Raw genomic sequence first — 20,115 nt, 5'->3', positions numbered from 1 at the left:
GGTCCGTCTAATGTGAGTCTAATGTGATCCGTGGACCTCCATTATGTCTCTGAGAGGGCGATCAGTCAGGCTTCAGCTCCACAAACGCAGCTCTCTTTGTCAAGTAACAATGAACAAGTGGAGAGGAAGTCAGCCGAGGCACTAAGAGTGGTGCAGGGAGGATGTTTTTTTAGGCCACGGTCACATGACTTCACGTCACCACCGCTAAGCTAAAGGAGGCTAATGTTGTGCTATAAAAGAACTACAGCACGGTCACATGACTTCACGTCACCACCGCTAAGCTAAAGGAGGCTAATTTGGGCTATAAAGGAAATACAGCACGGTCACATGACTTCACGTCACCACCGCTAAGCTAAAGGAGGCTAATGTTGGGCTATAAAGGAACTACAGCACGGTCACATGACTTCAGGTCACTACCGCTAAGCTAAAGGAGGCTAATGTTGGGCTATAAAGGAACTACAGCACGGTCACATGACTTCACGTCTCCACCGCTAAGCTAAAGGCGGCTAATGTTGGGCGTGGTGACGTTTAGTCGTTTCATTTAGACGATAGAGTTGATAAAACAGCTATTTTTGAATGTTCATATAATACGTAAAAGGTTGAAGGACCAGAACAATACCAAACACACTAACATAAGTAATAGTTTATTGTAATGTCACAAAGATGTTAAACTAAACACCTTCAACAAGAAAGCATGGCAGCTTCTGTGACAAAGGCATGTTTTCAGGGGTCGATTGGTTTGGTCACCATAGCGTACAGGAGAATTTGTGCAGAATTAAACTCTAAATTATTCCTTTACTTTTCTGTTTTGACAATCCACCTTTTCTTTAAAGTCGTTAAGAACAACATTTTGCTGCTAGCATTAGTGAAAAGTGTTTTTAATCAAAGCTCAATGCCGCCTCCATAACATAAAAAAAGCCATTTGCATAGCTGTGTACCTCTGTTGAATATATAAGTGTATTAGGAAGGCGTTTTATAACAGCACTAACGTCCTTTAATGCCTGTGCATTCATTATAAATGCATACTCCTCAACTGGGTTTTGTTATATCTGGAAAATATCGTCTAAGGCGGTGTCCTCATCAATGAGAAACCTTCCAATCTGTCTTTGTTTGCATTAGCAAGGACATATACTGTAAAGCACAGCCGGTCGTGTTCTACGGGAATCCGCAGCATGGTTAGCACACGTCTTCAATCCTGTATGCTAATTGTGTTAGGATGGAAGGATGTATTGGATTAGAGCGATATTTCCCCGGAGGGATTTGTTTATGGCCACAGCAGTGATGAAAAGCTACGAGGTGCAGCTGAGTACAGTTTGAAGTCTCTATAATCTGAGGGAAGAATGTCCTCGAGGGTTTCATGGCTTTTACGCAACTCTTAGATGCATGTGTGCTGCTTTTAAAGTGCTCTTTGAAGCAGCGGGAGCACTCATTCATATATACAGGACATATCAGTAGAGTAGCAAACTAGCCTATAGCAATAGTGGAGCTTTTCTAAGAGACAAAGTGTGTGTTGGATCACATTGCATGGCTGAAATCTGCTGATATGTAATTCAGAATTGTTCCCTGGTTGTGCTCGGACACGGAGCTGCACTCCAGCTCGTTCCTCAGTGTTAGTGCTGAAGCTGTAGTGCAGGTAGCTGCAGCAGGGTTACTCTCAGTTGTGCTGATTTCTGTGGTTTCTACCCTGATGCTTTATTGATTTGTTAGTGACACTGATAGCCCGGGTTGGGGAGGGGGGGCAAGACAAAGGGAGAAAGAGCGGGTGCAATCGGACCGAGGCTACCAGCTCCAGCAGGCTGTCTAATTAGAAAGACGGAGCGAGAGGGCATCAAATAGACGGATACTGCAGCCTGTGGGGGGGGGGGGATGGAGAGATGGCTTCTTACTGAGCATCCAGACGGAGTGACGTCCCCCCCTGCTGGGGGAGGGAAACCACTGCACGGGGATCAGATCAATAGCGCCACTCATCCTTGAAGGATGGGCCCGCCTGGCAGCAGCTCGCTTGTTTAACACAGACGAGCTCTCCAGACTGAGAAGAAGAGAGAGGCTCTTTAGAAATCAAAGGGAAGAGGAACGCTACTGCCTCTCGCCTCCGTTTCAATCAGGACCGCCTTCAGCATTCTGCTTTCTGCAACCAGCGGTGATACAGGGAGGAATTAAAGACAATTTAATTATTATTAAGACATTTTTAGGGGACTGAAATTTAACAATTAACTTTAATGATGTGAAAACACAAACGTTTGAAAGCCCTGATTTAGCATTCTGGCTGTAGTCATTTAGTTATGCCCAAAGCAGTGACACGACAGGGGGTTACTAAGGAAAACCAAACTCTTATTAAGACATTTTTAGGTGAACAAGATGTAAAAGTGAACTTTAATGAACTGTTGAGTGTAGTAAGACGAAAACACAGACAACCCTCCTGTGGTTGCAACAGTCACACAGTAACAATACGCCGCTTAATCGTCTATTTCACTCTAAATTTGACCTTAATTGACCAAATAAACTTCGTACTGTATTGAAGAAGACTTAAAACTAAAGATTAAGGCCATAAACCTGCTAGGAAAATATTCACTGAGGTTATAAATCAAAGGAGAAGCAGTGTCATTTTCTCATAGACTTTTATGCAATATGTCGCCCCCTGCTGGATGTTTAGAAGGTCTTTCTTTGCACTTCGACCTGGATTTGTCTCTTTACAGTAACACACATTTGCATTGGCATTGGCAAAGACATATAAGAGCATAACATGTTTTATAATTCCCTTATTTTATGCTATTTGTTTGAGGAAATATACAGGGCATTATGAATATGTTAGAAATGAAAGAAAGTATTTCGAAGGACAGGCTTTCATTAAAATAAATGATGGGATGTAGATGTTCACATCCTGAATCATTTAACCGTTTGGCCGGGAGGTAGGAAGCTTCTAAATCCAGACGACCTTCACGGCAACAACGGGAGGAACGACATAAAAAAGTGACCGTGGAGCCATGACATGTTCCCCCCCTCCCCCTGCGGTCCACTCTGTTTTTGGCACACTCGGCCTTCTGGGAAAATAGATGTACATTTGAAGTAGTGGCCTAAGGGAAGTTAACCCCCACCAACATAACTGCACATGCTATCCCACTGTGGGACAATGACAGTGCCTTATTAGCCAAACTGACTTCCTGATTGATCGGCTATAATCAGCTCGTTAGCCGCGATTAGCTGTTTTTCAGTGGGGGGGTGGGGGGGGAAGGGGGGGAGCTGTACATGCTGGTTTTACTCTAAAAGCCTTGATCTCACAGGCTGTTCTGCAGCTCGGGGAACAAAGGCAGATAAGCGAGCTCAGGGATTACGGAGCGATCAGTGATCTCCCCGGGCTGAACTCGACCTCCTGATTGACAGGTCCGCTGCGAACACACTCCCTGTTTCCCCCGTTAGGCGAGGAGGCGCTTAATTGACAGAGTGGAAACCCCTCATTGTTGCATGTGTTCTGCATTTGTACAGATGACGTAATGAACACTAACTCATTGGAGGCAGAACTGCATGTTATTATCCATGTTTATATTGCAATCCTTGACCTCTTGACCTTATTATGGTCTTAAAAGCTACTGGATTAGTTAAAACATGAATTCCCATCAGCTTGGTTCTCACACGATGATGACCTTTTGGACTAAATGACTTAAAGGGCTGGGAATTCATTTTCATCCACTCAAACGTAGAGCTGCAACGTCATCGTGTAAAGTATGCAATGAGTACTGACTGCATATACAAATGAACTAAAGGTTTGAAGCCCTGATTCTACATGTGTTTTATTTGCAACAAGCCTTGACACAATAGGGTGGTATTAAGGAAAACCAAACTCTAATTAAGACATTTTTAGGTGACCAAGATGTAAAAATTATAACAGGGACACCAGCAACAATCCCACAGTAACCCCATCCTAAAGCATACGCTGCTTAATCGTCTATTTTACTCTAAATTGGAACTTAATTTACACCAAAAACATCATAATGTATTGAAGAAGACTTAAAACTAAAGATTAAGACCATAAACGTGTTAGGAAAATGTTCGCTGAGGTAATAAATCAAAGGAGCAGTAGTCTAATTTTCTCATAGACTTCTATAGAATATATGGCCCCCTGCTGGACATTCAAAGTAATGCAGTTCAAGGCATTTTTTAAATCCTCTAGTGAAAATATTCCCCCATAAATTCACTATTTTGTTGGAGAAAAAGCTGCAGGAAATATTGAGCCTTGGTTACAAATGAATGTATGCATTTGTGAGATGGTTTTAAACATGGATGTCAATGAAGCACCAAAGAATATAACTCATGGGGTGTTGTTTGCAAATCATTTATTGACAACAACAACAAACACACATCATGCTTTAAGTTGAATTTAATACGGTAAACGTCATATTACATAGCCACAGTGTTTGCATGGAAAGCTGTTCCCACCCATCTGACATTTAAAGGCTGTTTGTAACCCTCTGCTCTGCTGAACTGAGCCCTGATTGACTTGTTTGGCATCAGTTTAAATGCACAAAGCAAAAGGTGCCGTGGCTTCCCTGAAATGTTGTTCAGATCAAACGCTGGAAGTGAGAGAGGAAGAGGAGGCAGAGGAAGGAACAGAGCAGCAGATCATGTGGATAATCATTCCAGGTCAGCGGCTTGATGAGACATTAACACACCATGCTTTAGTGCAACCGGGGACTCCAGTGGAATATAATGGAGGAGAGAGAGAAGGGAAAGCAGGGCTGGATCGTGGGATGGGAAACTAAAGATGTAGTCAAATGGCACAAAACATATCAACAAATACACCCTGGTCCTGGTGTTGTGTCTGGGGTTTTTCCAGAAAGAATATAGCATGGGGCGCTAACATCTTCAGAGCGAAGCGGAAAATAATAGTGTCTAAAAGCTGCTGAGTCATATATCGCACCTCAAACTACAAATAAATCCAGAGTTCCGGTTTCTTTACTTCCTCTCCAGAAAAAAGGAGAGTAAAAGAATCACTGCCAATCCCCTGTCTGGGATGTCGTCCTTTTTTAAGTCGTTTTTATTTACTAAGTATATATTTAAGTATCATGCAGTAAGTAAACTTTGACATGACATCGAAATCTATACCTGAGTGATGTCACAATATCAGATTTTCACTACTAGATTGTTGTGGCCAAGACAATTCATATTTTTATTGCAATAAAGAAATATAAAAAATCCAATTCAGTTATTATTATTATTATTATTATGATTATTATTATTATTATTATTATTATTATTATTCATAATATTATTATTATTATTATTATTATTATTATTATTATTATTATCATTATTATTATTATTATTATTATTATTATTATTATCATTATTATTATTATTATCATTATTATTATTATTATATTATTATATTTATTATTATTATTATTATTATTATTATTATTATTATTATTATCATTATTATTATTATTATTATTATTATCATTATTATTATCATTATTATTATTATTATTATTATTATTATTATCATTATTATTATCATTATTATTATTATTATTATTATTATTATGATTATTATATTTATTATTATTATTATTATTATTATTATTATTATTATGCTCCTTTTTATTAATGTAATTAAATTAAATTAAAATATAAATAATATATATAATTGTTTTTATTTATTTATTTTTGGCAAATTATTTCATATTAAAAATCTCACTACTGGTCTATCCCAACTTACCACAAGTCATAGTATGACTCATTTCGTAATGCTAAATTAATTCCCACTCAGGATGGATCTTATATTAGGTTGTGAAGTGTCGTGCATCCCAGTTTCCTGTGAACGCAGTGAGCATCTGTTCTTAAATATCTTAACCACTAACACCTTGACTCACATCTACCTAGGCGCTCCTCTTGGCTCCTCAGAATCCACTCGACGCCGACATATTGGAAGTGAAACGTCTTTAAAAGCCTCACATTTCTATAAAGGAGGAGCGATGCAGAGGGGAGAACAGGAGGGGTAAAGGGTGGAGGACGGTTTGAAATGAATGCTCCAGAAAATGAATCAGCAAAGGCAAACGTATAATGTATTTCTTTCCCCCGATGCTCGGTGGGAATTGCTTCTTGGGGAGGGTGGGGGGGGGATCATAAAGCGTAACACAAGCCGAGAAATTCCTCGTTCAGGTGAGACGGATGCCGACGTCGGTCGGGGCTGACACCTCTCCGGGTCGTGTTTTATGTAAATGAGGGTCTCTGGAACAAGTATCCAAGGGTAATATTTGCAGAGGAGACGGCGGCCTGACGCAGTGTGCTTCCTGCTTCCTGCTAATCTGCTCGATTAATCACGCCAGCCGAGGCAGAGGTATAAACGCTTCAATCGGAGAGGAAAGCATGATGGATGAGCGAGCTAAGAGGTCCTCCGGCTCTCTTTCTGCTGCCCTCTTCCTTGTCTCCTCTCACTCCCATCTCCATCCCTCCCTCCATCACTTCGGCTCCTTTTTACTGAACGTATTTCTTTAACCTCTTCACAGTATTTGGTTTTTCTTTGTCACACATTTTGGAATCTCTTATCTCCTCTTCCTCCTTTCTCTTTAATCCTTCGTTCTTTTCCAGTCCATATCTTCTCACTTCTCCTTCTTTTTTTCCATTTCCCCGAGTCCCTCCAGGACCTTTATCTTAAGGCCCCTTTACATAAAGCCCTATGGAAACACTGCCCCACAATGCAGACATGTACCTTTATATAATTATAATACATAACTTCATTTAAATTAAATATCAAAATAACTGCAACTACTTTGCACCTTTTATAATCTATATCATCGGGTACACTAAATACATATTTTGTCTTAGTAGTGGACTGGTCTATTAAAGAGAATTCTGAGTTATTTGGTATATTTTAAAACATGTTTCCTTTTTGGTACCCTGAAGATATTTTTCCTACTCTTTATTTATTTATTTTATTCCATTTTATTTTATTATTATTTTCAGTTTTATTTAACTCCATTATGTTTAGTTTTTTTTATACATGGCTTGTAAACATGCTGTTATGTCCAATCTATTTAGGATCCGTAAAGTATATCTAATCTGAATCTAAATGATTGTCACATTTTTGGGTTCCTTTTATCCTTATTTAAATCTAAGACAGCTCCTGCAGTTATGTACAGATACTTAGCCATAACTAAAGGACAACATGCTGCCAGTGTTTTCTTATACCAGTACAGGCCTGCGTTTGAGCGTAGCCCCCTGTATCCTGTGTTCCCGTTAATGCAGCCGCATGAATCATGTGTGTGTCACTGAGGGCAGAGAGCAGCCCTGACCCACCGTCCCTCTGCAGCCAAGGCTGGAGACAGGAGGGGAGAAATACTGAGGTCATGTCACATTCCATCAAACCCCCCCCCCCAGATCACTCTCAAGACACATCTGTAAAGATGTTCAATTAGTTCTAATGTCTTTTAGTGTCTCTGCTGTGATGCTTTACTGTTCAGAAAGCTCTTTATTATTCTCATCCTGCCTGTGCTGCAGCACCTCTTTTCACCCTCTGTCTGAAACCAGAGCCCAGGCTGCTCTGTGATTGGTTAGTCAACCAGCTTAGAGATGTCCTGCCCCTTAGCCTATCACGAACAATGTGTCAGAGCACTAGCCAATAGCGGTAGAAGCGCAAGTTTTCTCTAAAGTGATGTCACTGTGTACCGGAACTTTGGGATTTGGGCCTTTGCAGACCGTTTACATGCACTGAAACCTATAGAACACACTACAGGAGAGGCAGTAAACCCCAAAAAGCAGAATAGGGTCTCTCATTTCACATGCTGCCTAAGTATTAAACTTGACAATAACTTAGAGTTGAATTTGAGCTTCACACTGGAATCAAAAAGCGATTTCCTGGGTGAAATTTGTCGATGGAGTTGTTGCCATCCCATACGATTATCAGAACCATCTGAATTGATTGTATTGTCTCCAAACAGTAGGTGGTATCGTCTTCACGTTACCTGAGAGGAACACATTGTAAAATCAGTGCAGAAACAGCAGTAGGGTGAGTGAAGAGACTCCCAGAAGAAGAAGGAGTGAGCTGCATGCTAAATTGCCTCTCGTGTCCAACCCAAAGGGCAAAGCTTCATTCTCCTTGTCCCTCCCTCCATTCATCCATCCATCTCACCCCCTCCCTGCATCCATCCATCTCCCCCCTCCATCCATCCATCCATCCATGGACTGTCCGGGCCTTGCTGCGTTAATGGAGGAAGCTTCTAATTAGGCACGAGCGTAATGAATCACCTGGGCCACCCAAGGGCGAAGGTTTCAGATTCAGTCTACCATCTTTTCTATGTCCTGAACAATGTCTGTCAGGCTGCTTCCTCCACCTCCTCCACTCTTTCTTTTCCTCATCACGTCTGCTCCTCCCTCCATTACCCTCTTCCTCATTGCGCCTCCTCCTCACGTCCCTCCGCCCTCCACATTAATCACATCGCGGGGAGAATAAAGCGGAGCATCTGTAATAGTTTAGCGGCGGCACTGAAGGACGGGCAGAGGTCGACTAGCATCGCAGCTAATGTGTGAGACAACCTGTGTGTGTGTGTGTGTGTGTGTGTGTGTGTGTGTGTGTGTGTGTGTGTGTGTGTGTGTGTGTGTGTGTGTGTGTGTGTGTGTGTGTGTGTGTGTGTGTGTGTGTGTGTGTGTGTGTGTGTGTGTGTGTGTGTGTGTGTGTGTGTGTGTGTGTGTGTGTGTATTAACAGTTATAGATGGCACAGTGTGGACACAAGGACAGAACGGGGACATGGGGTGCTAAAAATGGATCGCTACCTGGTGGTCTAACACACACACACACATTCACATGGCTGTGGATACACACGTTGACATACATGCACACACACACACACACACACAAAGTAAAGGCATTTTTTTATGTGTTTTTAGCAGATTTTTTTAGCCAGATTTTCTGTCCTTTCATTAACCCTGAAATTGGCATTCATACAAATATTTGGAAATACTAATTGATCGCTCTTCTCTGTATTACACACATTTTACACCGTTATATACCTGTTTTGCACTAATATTACTCCGTTAGACCCCTTTTATATTTATACCCATGTTCCACCCATCTTACACTTTTATTACAACCTGTCATTAGACCCATGTTACACCAGTGTCACACCCTTTCATTAACCCTACATCATTTGCAAATATTGTACTCCCACTGCGTAACTCCATTTAAATTAAATTAAATAACTGCAGCTACTTTGCATGTTTTATAATCTATATAATAGGGTATACTAAAAGCTATATATTTTGTCTTAGTAGTGGATTAGTCTGTTCTTGAGAATTCTGAAATATTCGGTACATAATGTGTTTTGTACTGATACCCTAAAGATATGTTTTCCCTACTCTGTATTTATTTATGAAATTTCATTTGATTATTAGTTATTTTATTTTGTTTGTTTTAAATAAGACTGTTATTAGACCCATGTAACACTGATATTGGACCCTTATGACATATGGATACACCCCCATTACACCATAATTACACCTGTATTAATTATTACTATATCACTCCGTTATTTGACCAATGATTCCCCATTATTACACCCGCATTGCACCCATGGTAGACTGTTGTTAGACCCATAATACACCTGTGTAACATCGTATTTTTCCCCAGGATGCTGAAACCATTTAAATGTTAACCGATATTTGCAATCATTGGATTATTGATCATGTCTTTTAATCCCTGTCCCTCTGCTGGGAGCCAGAGGCTGGTGCAACAGAGCAGAGTCGAGCCCCCTCTTCTTCCCTTAACGGGCTGCTTGATTTGTAGTCGCTGCAGAGGTTTTGCGTCAGTCGTTAAGTTCTCGCTCCAGGCTGCGCTCGTGTTGTTTTCAGATCCCAAAATGATTATTTTCTGTTACCCACCATGCACTTGGAAAGATTCCCCGCGGATAGGCTGTTCCACGGGGGGCTGGAGTCGTTTCCATGCATGAATATTTAGACAACACGACTCTTTATCATCAGAGGGCTTTTTGTTTGCTAATTTTGAATTTAATGTGGGTTGTTTTAGACTTTGAAGGGCACTCTGACATGCTTGGTATTTTACACACACACACACACACACACACACACACACACACACACACACACACACACACACACACACACACCTTGTAGTGTCTGCCCATCGCAGTGTTTGTGTCTGAGTCTCTGAACCAGATAAGGAAGTCGTTGTGTCCACGGTAATGAAAGGCACGGTGACGGTGCAGATAGGATGTTCAGTATCTGCCCGTGCTCGGGATGAAACACGTGCACGCTCGCCATAACCTTGACTACAAGCGCACGTCAATCAATCCAATCCATTCCACATGACACAGAAGAAGACGCGAGCCGAGTGATCAATGTTCAGCGCATGATTTATGAATCCACCGTTTTGGGCTTTTTGTGTGGAAGTTATCTGCCGGTGGAACGTGATTAGTGGCTGTAGAGAAGATGGATTGAATGTGAACCTCTGGTGAACCAAAGAGGACACTCTGCTCATGTTCAGGTTGATATTAGTATTAAATGTCTCGACTGTGACGTCTTTCCTGGGAGAGAAACTCGCTCTGGAAGGGATACGGGGATTTTAGCCACTGCAGACCATTTACATGCACTAAAACCAATACAACACACTACTGGAAAGGGGAAACCACACAAAGCATAATAGGATCTCTTTAATGATCTTCTATTGTGGACAAATGCTTAAAATACCAACTAATCTGCCACCACTGACCATTGGAAAACTGCTCTTGGTACCCTAAATGTTCTGGTGTCACACACACTGTGTCACATGATGTAGCTGCATGAAAAAGTCTTTGCTTTTCTGATTGAAAATCAATGTGCCAATAGCAAATGAAGTCCATTTCACATAAAAACTACATTTATTAAAAGAAAGATTGAACCTTTTTTTTGCAGAATTCACCCAGAGATATTCTCTGCCTCATTTCCTCCTCATGTTACCTGGATTCTTTGGTTTTCATGTCTGTATTGAACTGACCTTTGATACACACTTTGAAAGCTGCATGCACACACACTGTCATCCACACACACACACACACACACACACACACACACACACACACACACACACACACACACACACACACACACACACACACACACACACACACCTCCAACAGTAACGTCTTTCTCTGGTTCCTAACAGCCTGAGTCTTGGCCTGTGTTGCAGGAGGATGAGACAGGCGAGGGCCGCTTCAGCTTCCCGGGCTACGGCATGGGCCCCGCCTGCCTGCAGGCCAAAGACGGCATGGCCATCAAGGGCAACAACAACAACGCCCCGGCCACCTCCACCAACCCGGCCGAGAAGAGCATCGAGGAGATGAAGAAGCTGTTCATCGGCCGGGCCAAGCGCATCGACACGGTGTCCCGCGTGGCCTTCCCGCTCGTCTTCCTCATTTTTAACATTTTCTACTGGATCACTTACAAGATCATCCGCAGCGAGGACGTCCACAACATGTAGTCGAGAGGCGGAGGAGGGGAACAGTGCGAAGAAACAAAAAAGGAAACGGAGAGAGATGACTTCAGTGGGAGAGATCATTGCCCCCCTTTTTCGCGCCTCCTTTCCTTGTCCTCTTCCTGGAGGATGAGCTGCTCCCTCGGCCCCTTCCTACTAGACATTATTTATTGCTTTCTTAACCCCCTTTATTCTCCCCCCAAAATCCCAACTCATTCCGGCTCTTTACACCTCCTGAATAATCCGGACCAGTGCAATAGCAATGCAGTAAAATGCATGATATATGAATGTGGCAATATATTAATGAAAAGATGACAAAGCAAACAGACTGTTTTGCAGGCACGCCCAACGAACTGTGTGGGACAGACGGAGCGGGACGGAGACAGATATATCACTCTACATGAAGAAGAGACGTCGGGACGGGGTGGGGGATGCAGTGTAATATACTCATATATCTATCATAAAGTGGAGAAAAAATAACTTTATTTGCAAAGGTGGGCATCTGGAAAATGAGGGATTTTTCACAACAAAAAAAAAAGGGTAGAAGGCAGATTGGTGCTTCCATTAAATAAAGCGATGCAAGGATCACGCATTCTATATATCTAGATTTGCTTCAAAAATGTGTATTGCAAGCACTCCTCGACGCTTTTTCCTCCCCGCCAACAAACCTCCAAAACTGCAGAGACACGAGAGGTCTCGCTGCCGCCGCGGTCCGACGCACGAGCGAGCGGACAGACGGAAAAAATACAACACTGAAACGGGCAGTGCTGATTTCGAGACAAAACATGAAGTTTGTCTGTGGTGTTCCTCTACTTGTCCTTCATTTATTTCACGATGCATTTGTTTTGGGTTTGTTTCTTAATTTCTGTGCCAAGTAAACACATGTCGCTGTGCAGCTTTGTTCTCAAGAGGAAGGCGGACGCTTCGACGACGCTTCGATCGCCGTTTCCTCGCTGAGCTTCTTCAGGGTCTTTCTTTTTGTTGGAATCCCTGGATCTCCTCGTTGTGTTCATGGGGACTGAACCACAGATATGTTTACATCTTTATTAGTGCTTCCTTGCTTTGACCCCGCCTTAATGTGACACCCTTCCCCCAGCTGAGAGGACATATTGTAGTAAATTGAAACAGATTATAGCACCTGTTATACCTTAATTAACTGTATTTCCATCTCATTCACTGTAGCTGCGATGCATCATCATTTGTGAAAAAGCTACATCGTCATGGAGAGTAAAAACTGGATTTATTTTTGCCATAGCCACGTTGGACGGGATTTGATCATTCTGCAGGTTTTGATTTCCTCCTTTGATTTGCGCCAGGCTTCTCTATGCAATGATCAGTATATTATGCAATTATGATTTTGCCTTCGTTTCAGCGACGCCATGCCAAAACTTGCTGCCTCATTCATCGCTAAACAAACGCTCAAGCTTATCAGTAAATATTGAAGCGATGGGAAAGATGGAGAGATCAAATGAAGTACAGAAGTGGGACGTTCACCTCAGGCATGTAGAAATCAGAAGCAAACACCCTGAGTCAGAAATTGGAGAGAAAGGTCACAGAAGTGGATACACGTATTTTTCTGCACAAGCCATTTCCAGTTCTGTAAGTCAGAACTCAAGAAGAACAAATGAGAATGACATGTGTCGTGTTAAAAGTCAAAGTAGTGACCGTAGTAAGTAAGATATAAAAGTGGAGTAAATCCCAGTTTGAGTGTTAACCACCCGCACAGCAGCACACTGACAGGTCAAGGATCCTTTATAGCTTCTCATTTAACAAGTAATCAACGCCGATCATCGATCTCCAATCAGATAATTGGGTTCCTTGTAGGTAATCAAATAAATGAACCTCAGAAACTGCATCTAGTGAAATGACTCCCAAAAAGGGGCGGGGCCATGACGTAGGTGTAACGTACCTGGATTGGATGCTCTTAATTATAATGAGTGGAGTGTATGAGAGTCACACGCAGGAAAACATGCTTTATTCCCATTTCAAATCTCCATTGAAACGCCTCCTGGTCAAAATGTTTAAGCCCCTGTCCAACTTGGTTTTGAGGCAAAACCAAAGATGATTTCTTTCATTGATTTCTCGTGTCGTTATCATTGCCTTTTGCTGCTGTCGCCGGGCAAGTGTTCAAGATGTGTCGCTGCAGGATGTGGAATCATATTCATTTAGTGTTTTTAATATGATTGCCAGATGCAGTATTGCCAGATTAACTCCAGATATATAAATGAAATTATATGATATATATATAAAGGCGTATTTTGATATGAAACATGTATGTATTTTCCCTCAAAATTGTTGTAATTCCTTATTTTTTTTAAACGAGGCTGATTATTTTTATTTGACAGGTCACTCACCTATCCATTAAGCCCTTTCCATTTTATACACAGTTTAAAATTACACATTGAGTCATATTTAAATTCCTACAGTGTGTCAAAGAGAGTCTAAATTTACTGCTATGACTTTTAATGGATTTTTGTTTATTTCAGAGTGTGTAAGACCGATCCGAAGGGCTATGCCACCCACATACATCCCTCTGCTCTGACTGCAAAGTGTTCTCATTTTAACGTGGAAGTGCCATAGCTTCACTGCAAAAACTATGCATTTAATTCAGTAATTCATTCCCAGATACAGTACATATTTTACAGGCCATGATCACCTAGGATGCTTTATTTGTTACAGCTTGCATTTAGGTTGTAAACCAGCAGATTAAGACAAAGATCAAATTAGAAATGAATGAGTTTTAGCTTTCAGATTTATAGCGAACAGCATATTAGCATCCCTCCTTTAAGCAAAGCTAACTCTACATGTAGCTTCAAGGAGTCCAAATAAAAACCTTACATCTTCTTTAGCTTCGACTCCCAGTTATCAACTCAACCTAGCAAGGCGTAGCTCGATAGGCGTAGCACTTAGCTAGTCAGAAAAGCTAGCAAGCTAACATGCTGTTTAGCTAGCTTGATATGAAGTTTGTGCAACTTTCAGAGGACAGTTCTTTGTTTTCCCCAAATTTCATTGTGGTCTTTACTTTATGCTAGCAGATAAAACTTCAACAAATGCTAAAATGATCTTGACCGTCTATTGCTAGCAACGTGGACTCTTTAAAACATTACAGTATCTGTAGCTAAAACTCCCAGATATCAACTCTTTGGCTTACATCTGAAGATAAGACGTAGAGGGAGACGGCGTAGAGTGCTTTAGCTAGCTTGATATGACGTGTGTGCAACTTTAAGGCAGCATTTCATTGTTGATCCAAATTACACTGTGGTCTTTTTTCATGCTAGCACCACCAGGTAAAAACCCCAACAATAAAAAGGCCAACGTTTTTCAGGATATTCTAAACTTGTCTTGCTAGCTACGTCCACTCTTATGCTAACGTACGTACATGCAACGTAGCAATCTGTAAGAGGAGCAGGCACGGTCTTTAGTCAGGTAAAAGGATGTTGTGTTGAACTTATTTACAATAGCACATCATTACAAGGACAGAAAATGTGTTCTTCATTCAGATTTCCTCAGATTTGCACTTCAAAAGCCCACACACTCCCGGAAGCTAACTTTTAAGAAAGTACAACTTTAAAAATATGCATCATTTGAGACTATAAGAGCTCCGTAATAACCAACAGTAAAACAAACAAGATTGGAAACACCCCAATAAATGTCTGCTAGTCGAGAACTGAATATAGATTTAGTTCATTTGGTTCTTCAGATATAATCCAGCATCACTTCGAGTCCCTTTGTTTCCCTGTCGCCTCCTCTCTGATCACGGCCTACACCGACTCTAATTCTGATTCTGATTATTGATGTTTCTCTGTGCCATAGACACTGCATCTGGAACAAGTGAGAAGCACTGTCCTGTCCATTTTTCTAGAGCTTACATTTCTTCTCGTGCCATGTGGGGGTTGAATATGCAACTGAGAAACGAGGACCTATCAGCATATCATGCATCCATTCAACGGCCATTTCTACATGATTCATACCCTCTTTCCTCAGGCGTGGGTGTTGTGTGTACCATAGTCATTTTAGAGCTTTGTCATAGGCCTCACATCATTGTATTAATCATTGTTATACTGTATGGGTTGGGGGAGTGGGGTGGGGGGGGTGGGAGGGACGGGGGGTTCAGATAGAAACTGGGTTTATATTGCATTACGTTGAGATGTGACGCATTGAACAAATGGAAGATGTGTTTTTTTCGGACGTTTATAAATCCTTAGGTTCTGAACTGGATTTTAAAGTAGCATGGTTTTGATTTGTCAAAGATTAATGACTCGGTTTCCGGGTGGGGTGGGGGGTGGGTGGGGGGGGTTGGTTTCTCTTGTATTTTATTGTATGTATTGTACAATCCGATGCCCTGAAGGAGACGGGGGAAATACAGTGAACTCCTGAAACTGCTGTGAACTAAAGGAAACATTTATTATGATTAATATATTTATTTATTTTGCACAAGTTGGAATGGCCTTAATTTTTGCTTTTACTTGCTTCTATTGTGTATTGGCACAAAGTGCACCCTTTGGTTTTGCAGAAATGCTCATTACGATGCTTATAATCCGAAAAAGTGCACATCGAAGAAGGATGATATAAAAAAAATAAGAAGAAGAAAAGTTCAGCAAATCCTTTTTATTTTTCATTAATCTGAGAAACAATATTTTGCATGAATATAAAATACAATGGCAGATATTTTGGCTTGTACAAAAAAATGTGAAGCAATTTGAAGAGTAAAAAAGAATGTACCGTTTCTGCTGTATCTGTATATATCTAAATATTTATTGAAATATGTCATACTACTAATTCTATTAACAATTAAAGGTTTTCTGAACAAAATCTCTTTACCTGTTTTTGAAAAATTGTCAAGGTTGTTGGAGTTGGATCTTCTGCTTTCTCTTACTCGACTCAAGGATCTGTGTAATCATTAAAGGAAAAGTATTAAAAGTTGCAAATAAATCCTTCCTGGGGGGTGTCGTTATTGACTGACATCCCTCTGAGTTTCAGCGGCCTTTCTTCACAGCTGTGCGATCCGGACGGTTCATATGTTGTCCACACGTTCTCTCACTGAATCATTTCCTGAGTCTCTGTCCTGCCGTCACCTCCACCGCTGCAGAAGAGACTCACTGCTGCTATGCATCGCTTCAGCTGCTGCAGGTTCACTACCTCCAGGGAGACTTGCATACTTTTGAGAGTAAAAGTAGAAGTACTCAGAGCTTGTTGAGTAAAAGTAGAAGTACACAGATCTTGTACTTGAGTAAAGTAGAAGTACTCAGAGCTTGTTGAGTACAAGTAGAAGTACACAGATCTTGTTCTTGAGTAAAGTAGAAGTACTCAGATCTTGTACTTGAGTAAAGTAGAAGTACTCAGATCTTGTACTTGAGTAAAAGTAGAAGTACTCAGATCTTGTACTTGAGTAAAGTAGAAGTACTCAGATCTTGTACTTGAGTAAAGTAGAAGTACTCAGATCTGGTACTTGAGTAAAGTAGAAGTACTCAGATCTTGTACTTGAGTAAAGTAGAAGTACTCAGATCTGGTACTTGAGTAAAGTAGAAGTACTCAGATCTTGTACTTGAGTAAAGTAGAAGTACTCAGATCTGGTACTTGAGTAAAGTAGAAGTACTCAGATCTTGTACTTGAGTAAAGTAGAAGTACTCAGATCTTGTACTTGAGTAAAGTAGAAGTACTCAGGTCTTGTACTTGAGTAAAGTAGAAGTACTCAGGTCTTGTACTTGAGTAAAGTAGAAGTACTCAGATCTTGTACTTGAGTAAAGTACAAGTACTCAGGTCTTGTACTTGAGCAAAGTAGAAGTACTCAGGTCTTGTACTTGAGTAAAGTAGAAGTACTCAGGTCTTGTACTTGAGTAAAGTAGAAGTACTCAGGTTTTGTACTTGAGTAAAGTAGAAGTACTCAGATCTTGTACTTGAGTAAAGTAGAAGTACTCAGGTCTTGTACTTGAGCAAAGTAGAAGTACTCAGGTCTTGTACTTGAGTAAAGTAGAAGTACTCAGATCTTGTACTTGAGTAAAGTAGAAGTACTCAGGTCTTGTACTTGAGTAAAGTAGAAGTACTCAGGTCTTGTACTTGAGTAAAGTAGAAGTACTCAGATCTTGTACTTGAGTAAAGTAGAAGTACTCAGATCTTGTACTTGAGTAAAGTAGAAGTACTCAGATCTTGTACTTGAGTAAAGTAGAAGTACTCAGGTCTTGTTCTTGAGTAAAGTAGAAGTACTCAGGTCTTGTACTTGAGTAAAGTAGAAGTACTCAGATCTTGTACTTGAGTAAAGTAGAAGTACTCAGATCTTGTACTTGAGTAAAGTAGAAGTACTCAGATCTTGTACTTGAGTAAAGTAGAAGTACTCAGGTCTTGTACTTGAGTAAAGTAGAAGTACTCAGGTCTTGTACTTGAGTAAAGTAGAAGTACTCAGGTCTTGTTCTTGAGTAAAGTAGAAGTACTCAGGTCTTGTACTTGAGTAAAGTAGAAGTACTCAGATCTTGTACTTGAGTAAAGTAGAAGTACTCAGATCTTGTACTTGAGTAAAGTAGAAGTACTCAGATCTTGTACTTGAGTAAAGTAGAAGTACTCAGGTCTTGTACTTGAGTAAAGTAGAAGTACTCAGGTCTTGTACTTGAGTAAAGTAGAAGTACTCAGGTCTTGTACTTGAGTAAAGTAGAAGTACTCAGGTCTTGTACTTGATTAAAGTAGAAGTACTCAGATCTTGTACTTGAGTAAAGTAGAAGTACTCAGGTCTTGTTCTTGAGTAAAGTAGAAGTACTCAGATCTTGTTCTTGAGTAAAGTAGAAGTACTCAGGTCTTGTTCTTGAGTAAAGTAGAAGTTCCAGAGTGTAGGAATACTCTGTCACAGTGAAAGTATTCTAAATGTTCCTCCAGTGAAAGTAGAAAGTACTCTCCTCTAAATGTACTTAAAGTAGCGACAGTAAAAGTAGTCATTGTCTGATTGGTCCATTTCAGAATAATATCTCTGATATGTTTTATAATGATTGATCATTAAAGTGTTCTCAGAGCTGGTAAAGGTGCAGCTAGTTTGAATGGCTTTGTATACTGCAGGGTAGCTGCTGGATTTACTGCAGGTGAACTACAGTCTGATTTAAGGGAGATTATATTTACCATCATTAATCCAGATCTGTGCTTGATGTGATAAGGTTAGTAAGTAGGGAATGGCATCAGTACCGTACAAAAGGGTGTGTGTGTGTGTGTGTGTGTGTGTGTGCTCACGGGTCTTGCTGCCAGCTGGACCAGAACATGCTGGAAGCCACAAACACTGATAGAGTGTGTGTGTTCACAGCAGGAGGGCGGCCCTCTCCCTGCATACTGATCCATCACACAGCACGGCCACAGAGACTCAGAGGTCACCGGTTCAAACCCCACAGCATTAATGAGGCCGGTGAGGGACCAGTGTCCACATGGAGTCTTCTTCTGGCAGAAAACTGATGGCAGTGCCTTAAAATAAACTCACAGTGCATTTTAATCTTTCCACGACAAAGATATCTGGTTCCATAAATCTGTAATCTGGATCCTCGTTGGGTTTCAGGATCCAGATAACGAGCCGTGTGTCTTTAATACAGCTCTGAAACTGTTGTGTGTGTTTATTAATAGATACAGTATTTATGTTTGTGAGCTCTCACATGAAGTGTACTCCACACACACACACACACACACCTTCAGAAAGCTCCAGGCTCCACACACTCGCTTCAGTTCATCATGAGTTCAACAGAAGTCAGCGGAGAGGAAATTAAATCCTGAGACATGCTGACACACACACACACACACACACACACACACACACACACACACACACACACACACACACACACACACACACACACACACACACACCTGCTTGATGTGAGAGCTGATATCAGACATCACTACAGACCTTAAATGAACTCAGAGTTCAGTTAATAAGAAATGAAAAAGGCGGCTCGCTTCAATCACAGGGAATCGATACTTCGTTATCTGTATGACACTGAATCAAATAACTCTTTATATATGAAAGCGCTCAGGTACACCCGCTGCACACCGCCTCAGATCAAACAGCAGACAGACACAGAGATTAGGAGCTGCAGGTTGGTCAAATACAAGATATTGAATATAAAAACAAAACACTGCCTGGATTTCTAGCTGCTGCTTCAAATCCTCTTCAAAAAGCAAAATGAAATAAAGCATCCTGTTTCTTTCTGAAGGCTCTTTGCAGAATAACTCATGTGGGGTTTTCCTGCACTTACACGCATGACAGAAGCAGCATGACCTCATCGCAGGACAGGTGTGAGTCATGTCTGATGAGTAAAAGGACTTCTGCTCCTGAACGCAGGGCGACCTCACCCTCACATTTCAGCTTCCTCTGAGATTTACTGAAGAAGTTTGACTCTTCTGGTAATGCATCGATTCTCCAGGGAGGGTCAGTCTCTTTTCTGCAGGTCGAGGTCAAAGGTCAGCATCAGTTAGAGAACAGCTGCTGAATACCAGGGTGGAAAGTAGCTGAGTAGATTTACACGAGTACTGTAAGTAAGTGCACTTATGAGGAACTCTCTTTACTTGTATTTCCACTGTATGCTACTCTACAATTCAGACAGTAAGATTCTGACTTTTCCCCCCAAAATTTGGACTTTTCAAACTTTTGACTCATTTTTATAATCTCAATGTTCTGACAATTTCATCAA

At 41.0% G+C, this 20,115-nt stretch overlaps 1 protein-coding gene across 1 annotated transcript in view; it reads left to right on the top strand.

The window, feature by feature from the left end:
• The window catches only part of glra1 (glycine receptor, alpha 1), a 54,398-nt gene extending 42,131 nt beyond the window's left edge, over window positions 1-12,267 (top strand). The window contains exon 7 of the mRNA XM_063877291.1: window positions 11,177-12,267. Within this exon, the coding sequence (XP_063733361.1) occupies window positions 11,177-11,467 (291 nt within the window). The 3' untranslated portion in view covers window positions 11,468-12,267. The remainder of the gene's footprint in view (window positions 1-11,176) is intronic.
• The last annotated feature ends 7,848 nt before the right edge of the window (window positions 12,268-20,115 follow it).

Source organism: Eleginops maclovinus, chromosome 23, assembly GCF_036324505.1.
Source record: "Eleginops maclovinus isolate JMC-PN-2008 ecotype Puerto Natales chromosome 23, JC_Emac_rtc_rv5, whole genome shotgun sequence".
Taxonomy (NCBI): Eukaryota; Metazoa; Chordata; class Actinopteri; order Perciformes; family Eleginopidae; genus Eleginops; species Eleginops maclovinus.
The sequence above is the reverse complement of the archived record's forward strand: the minus strand, read 5'-3'. Positions and strand labels throughout refer to the sequence as shown.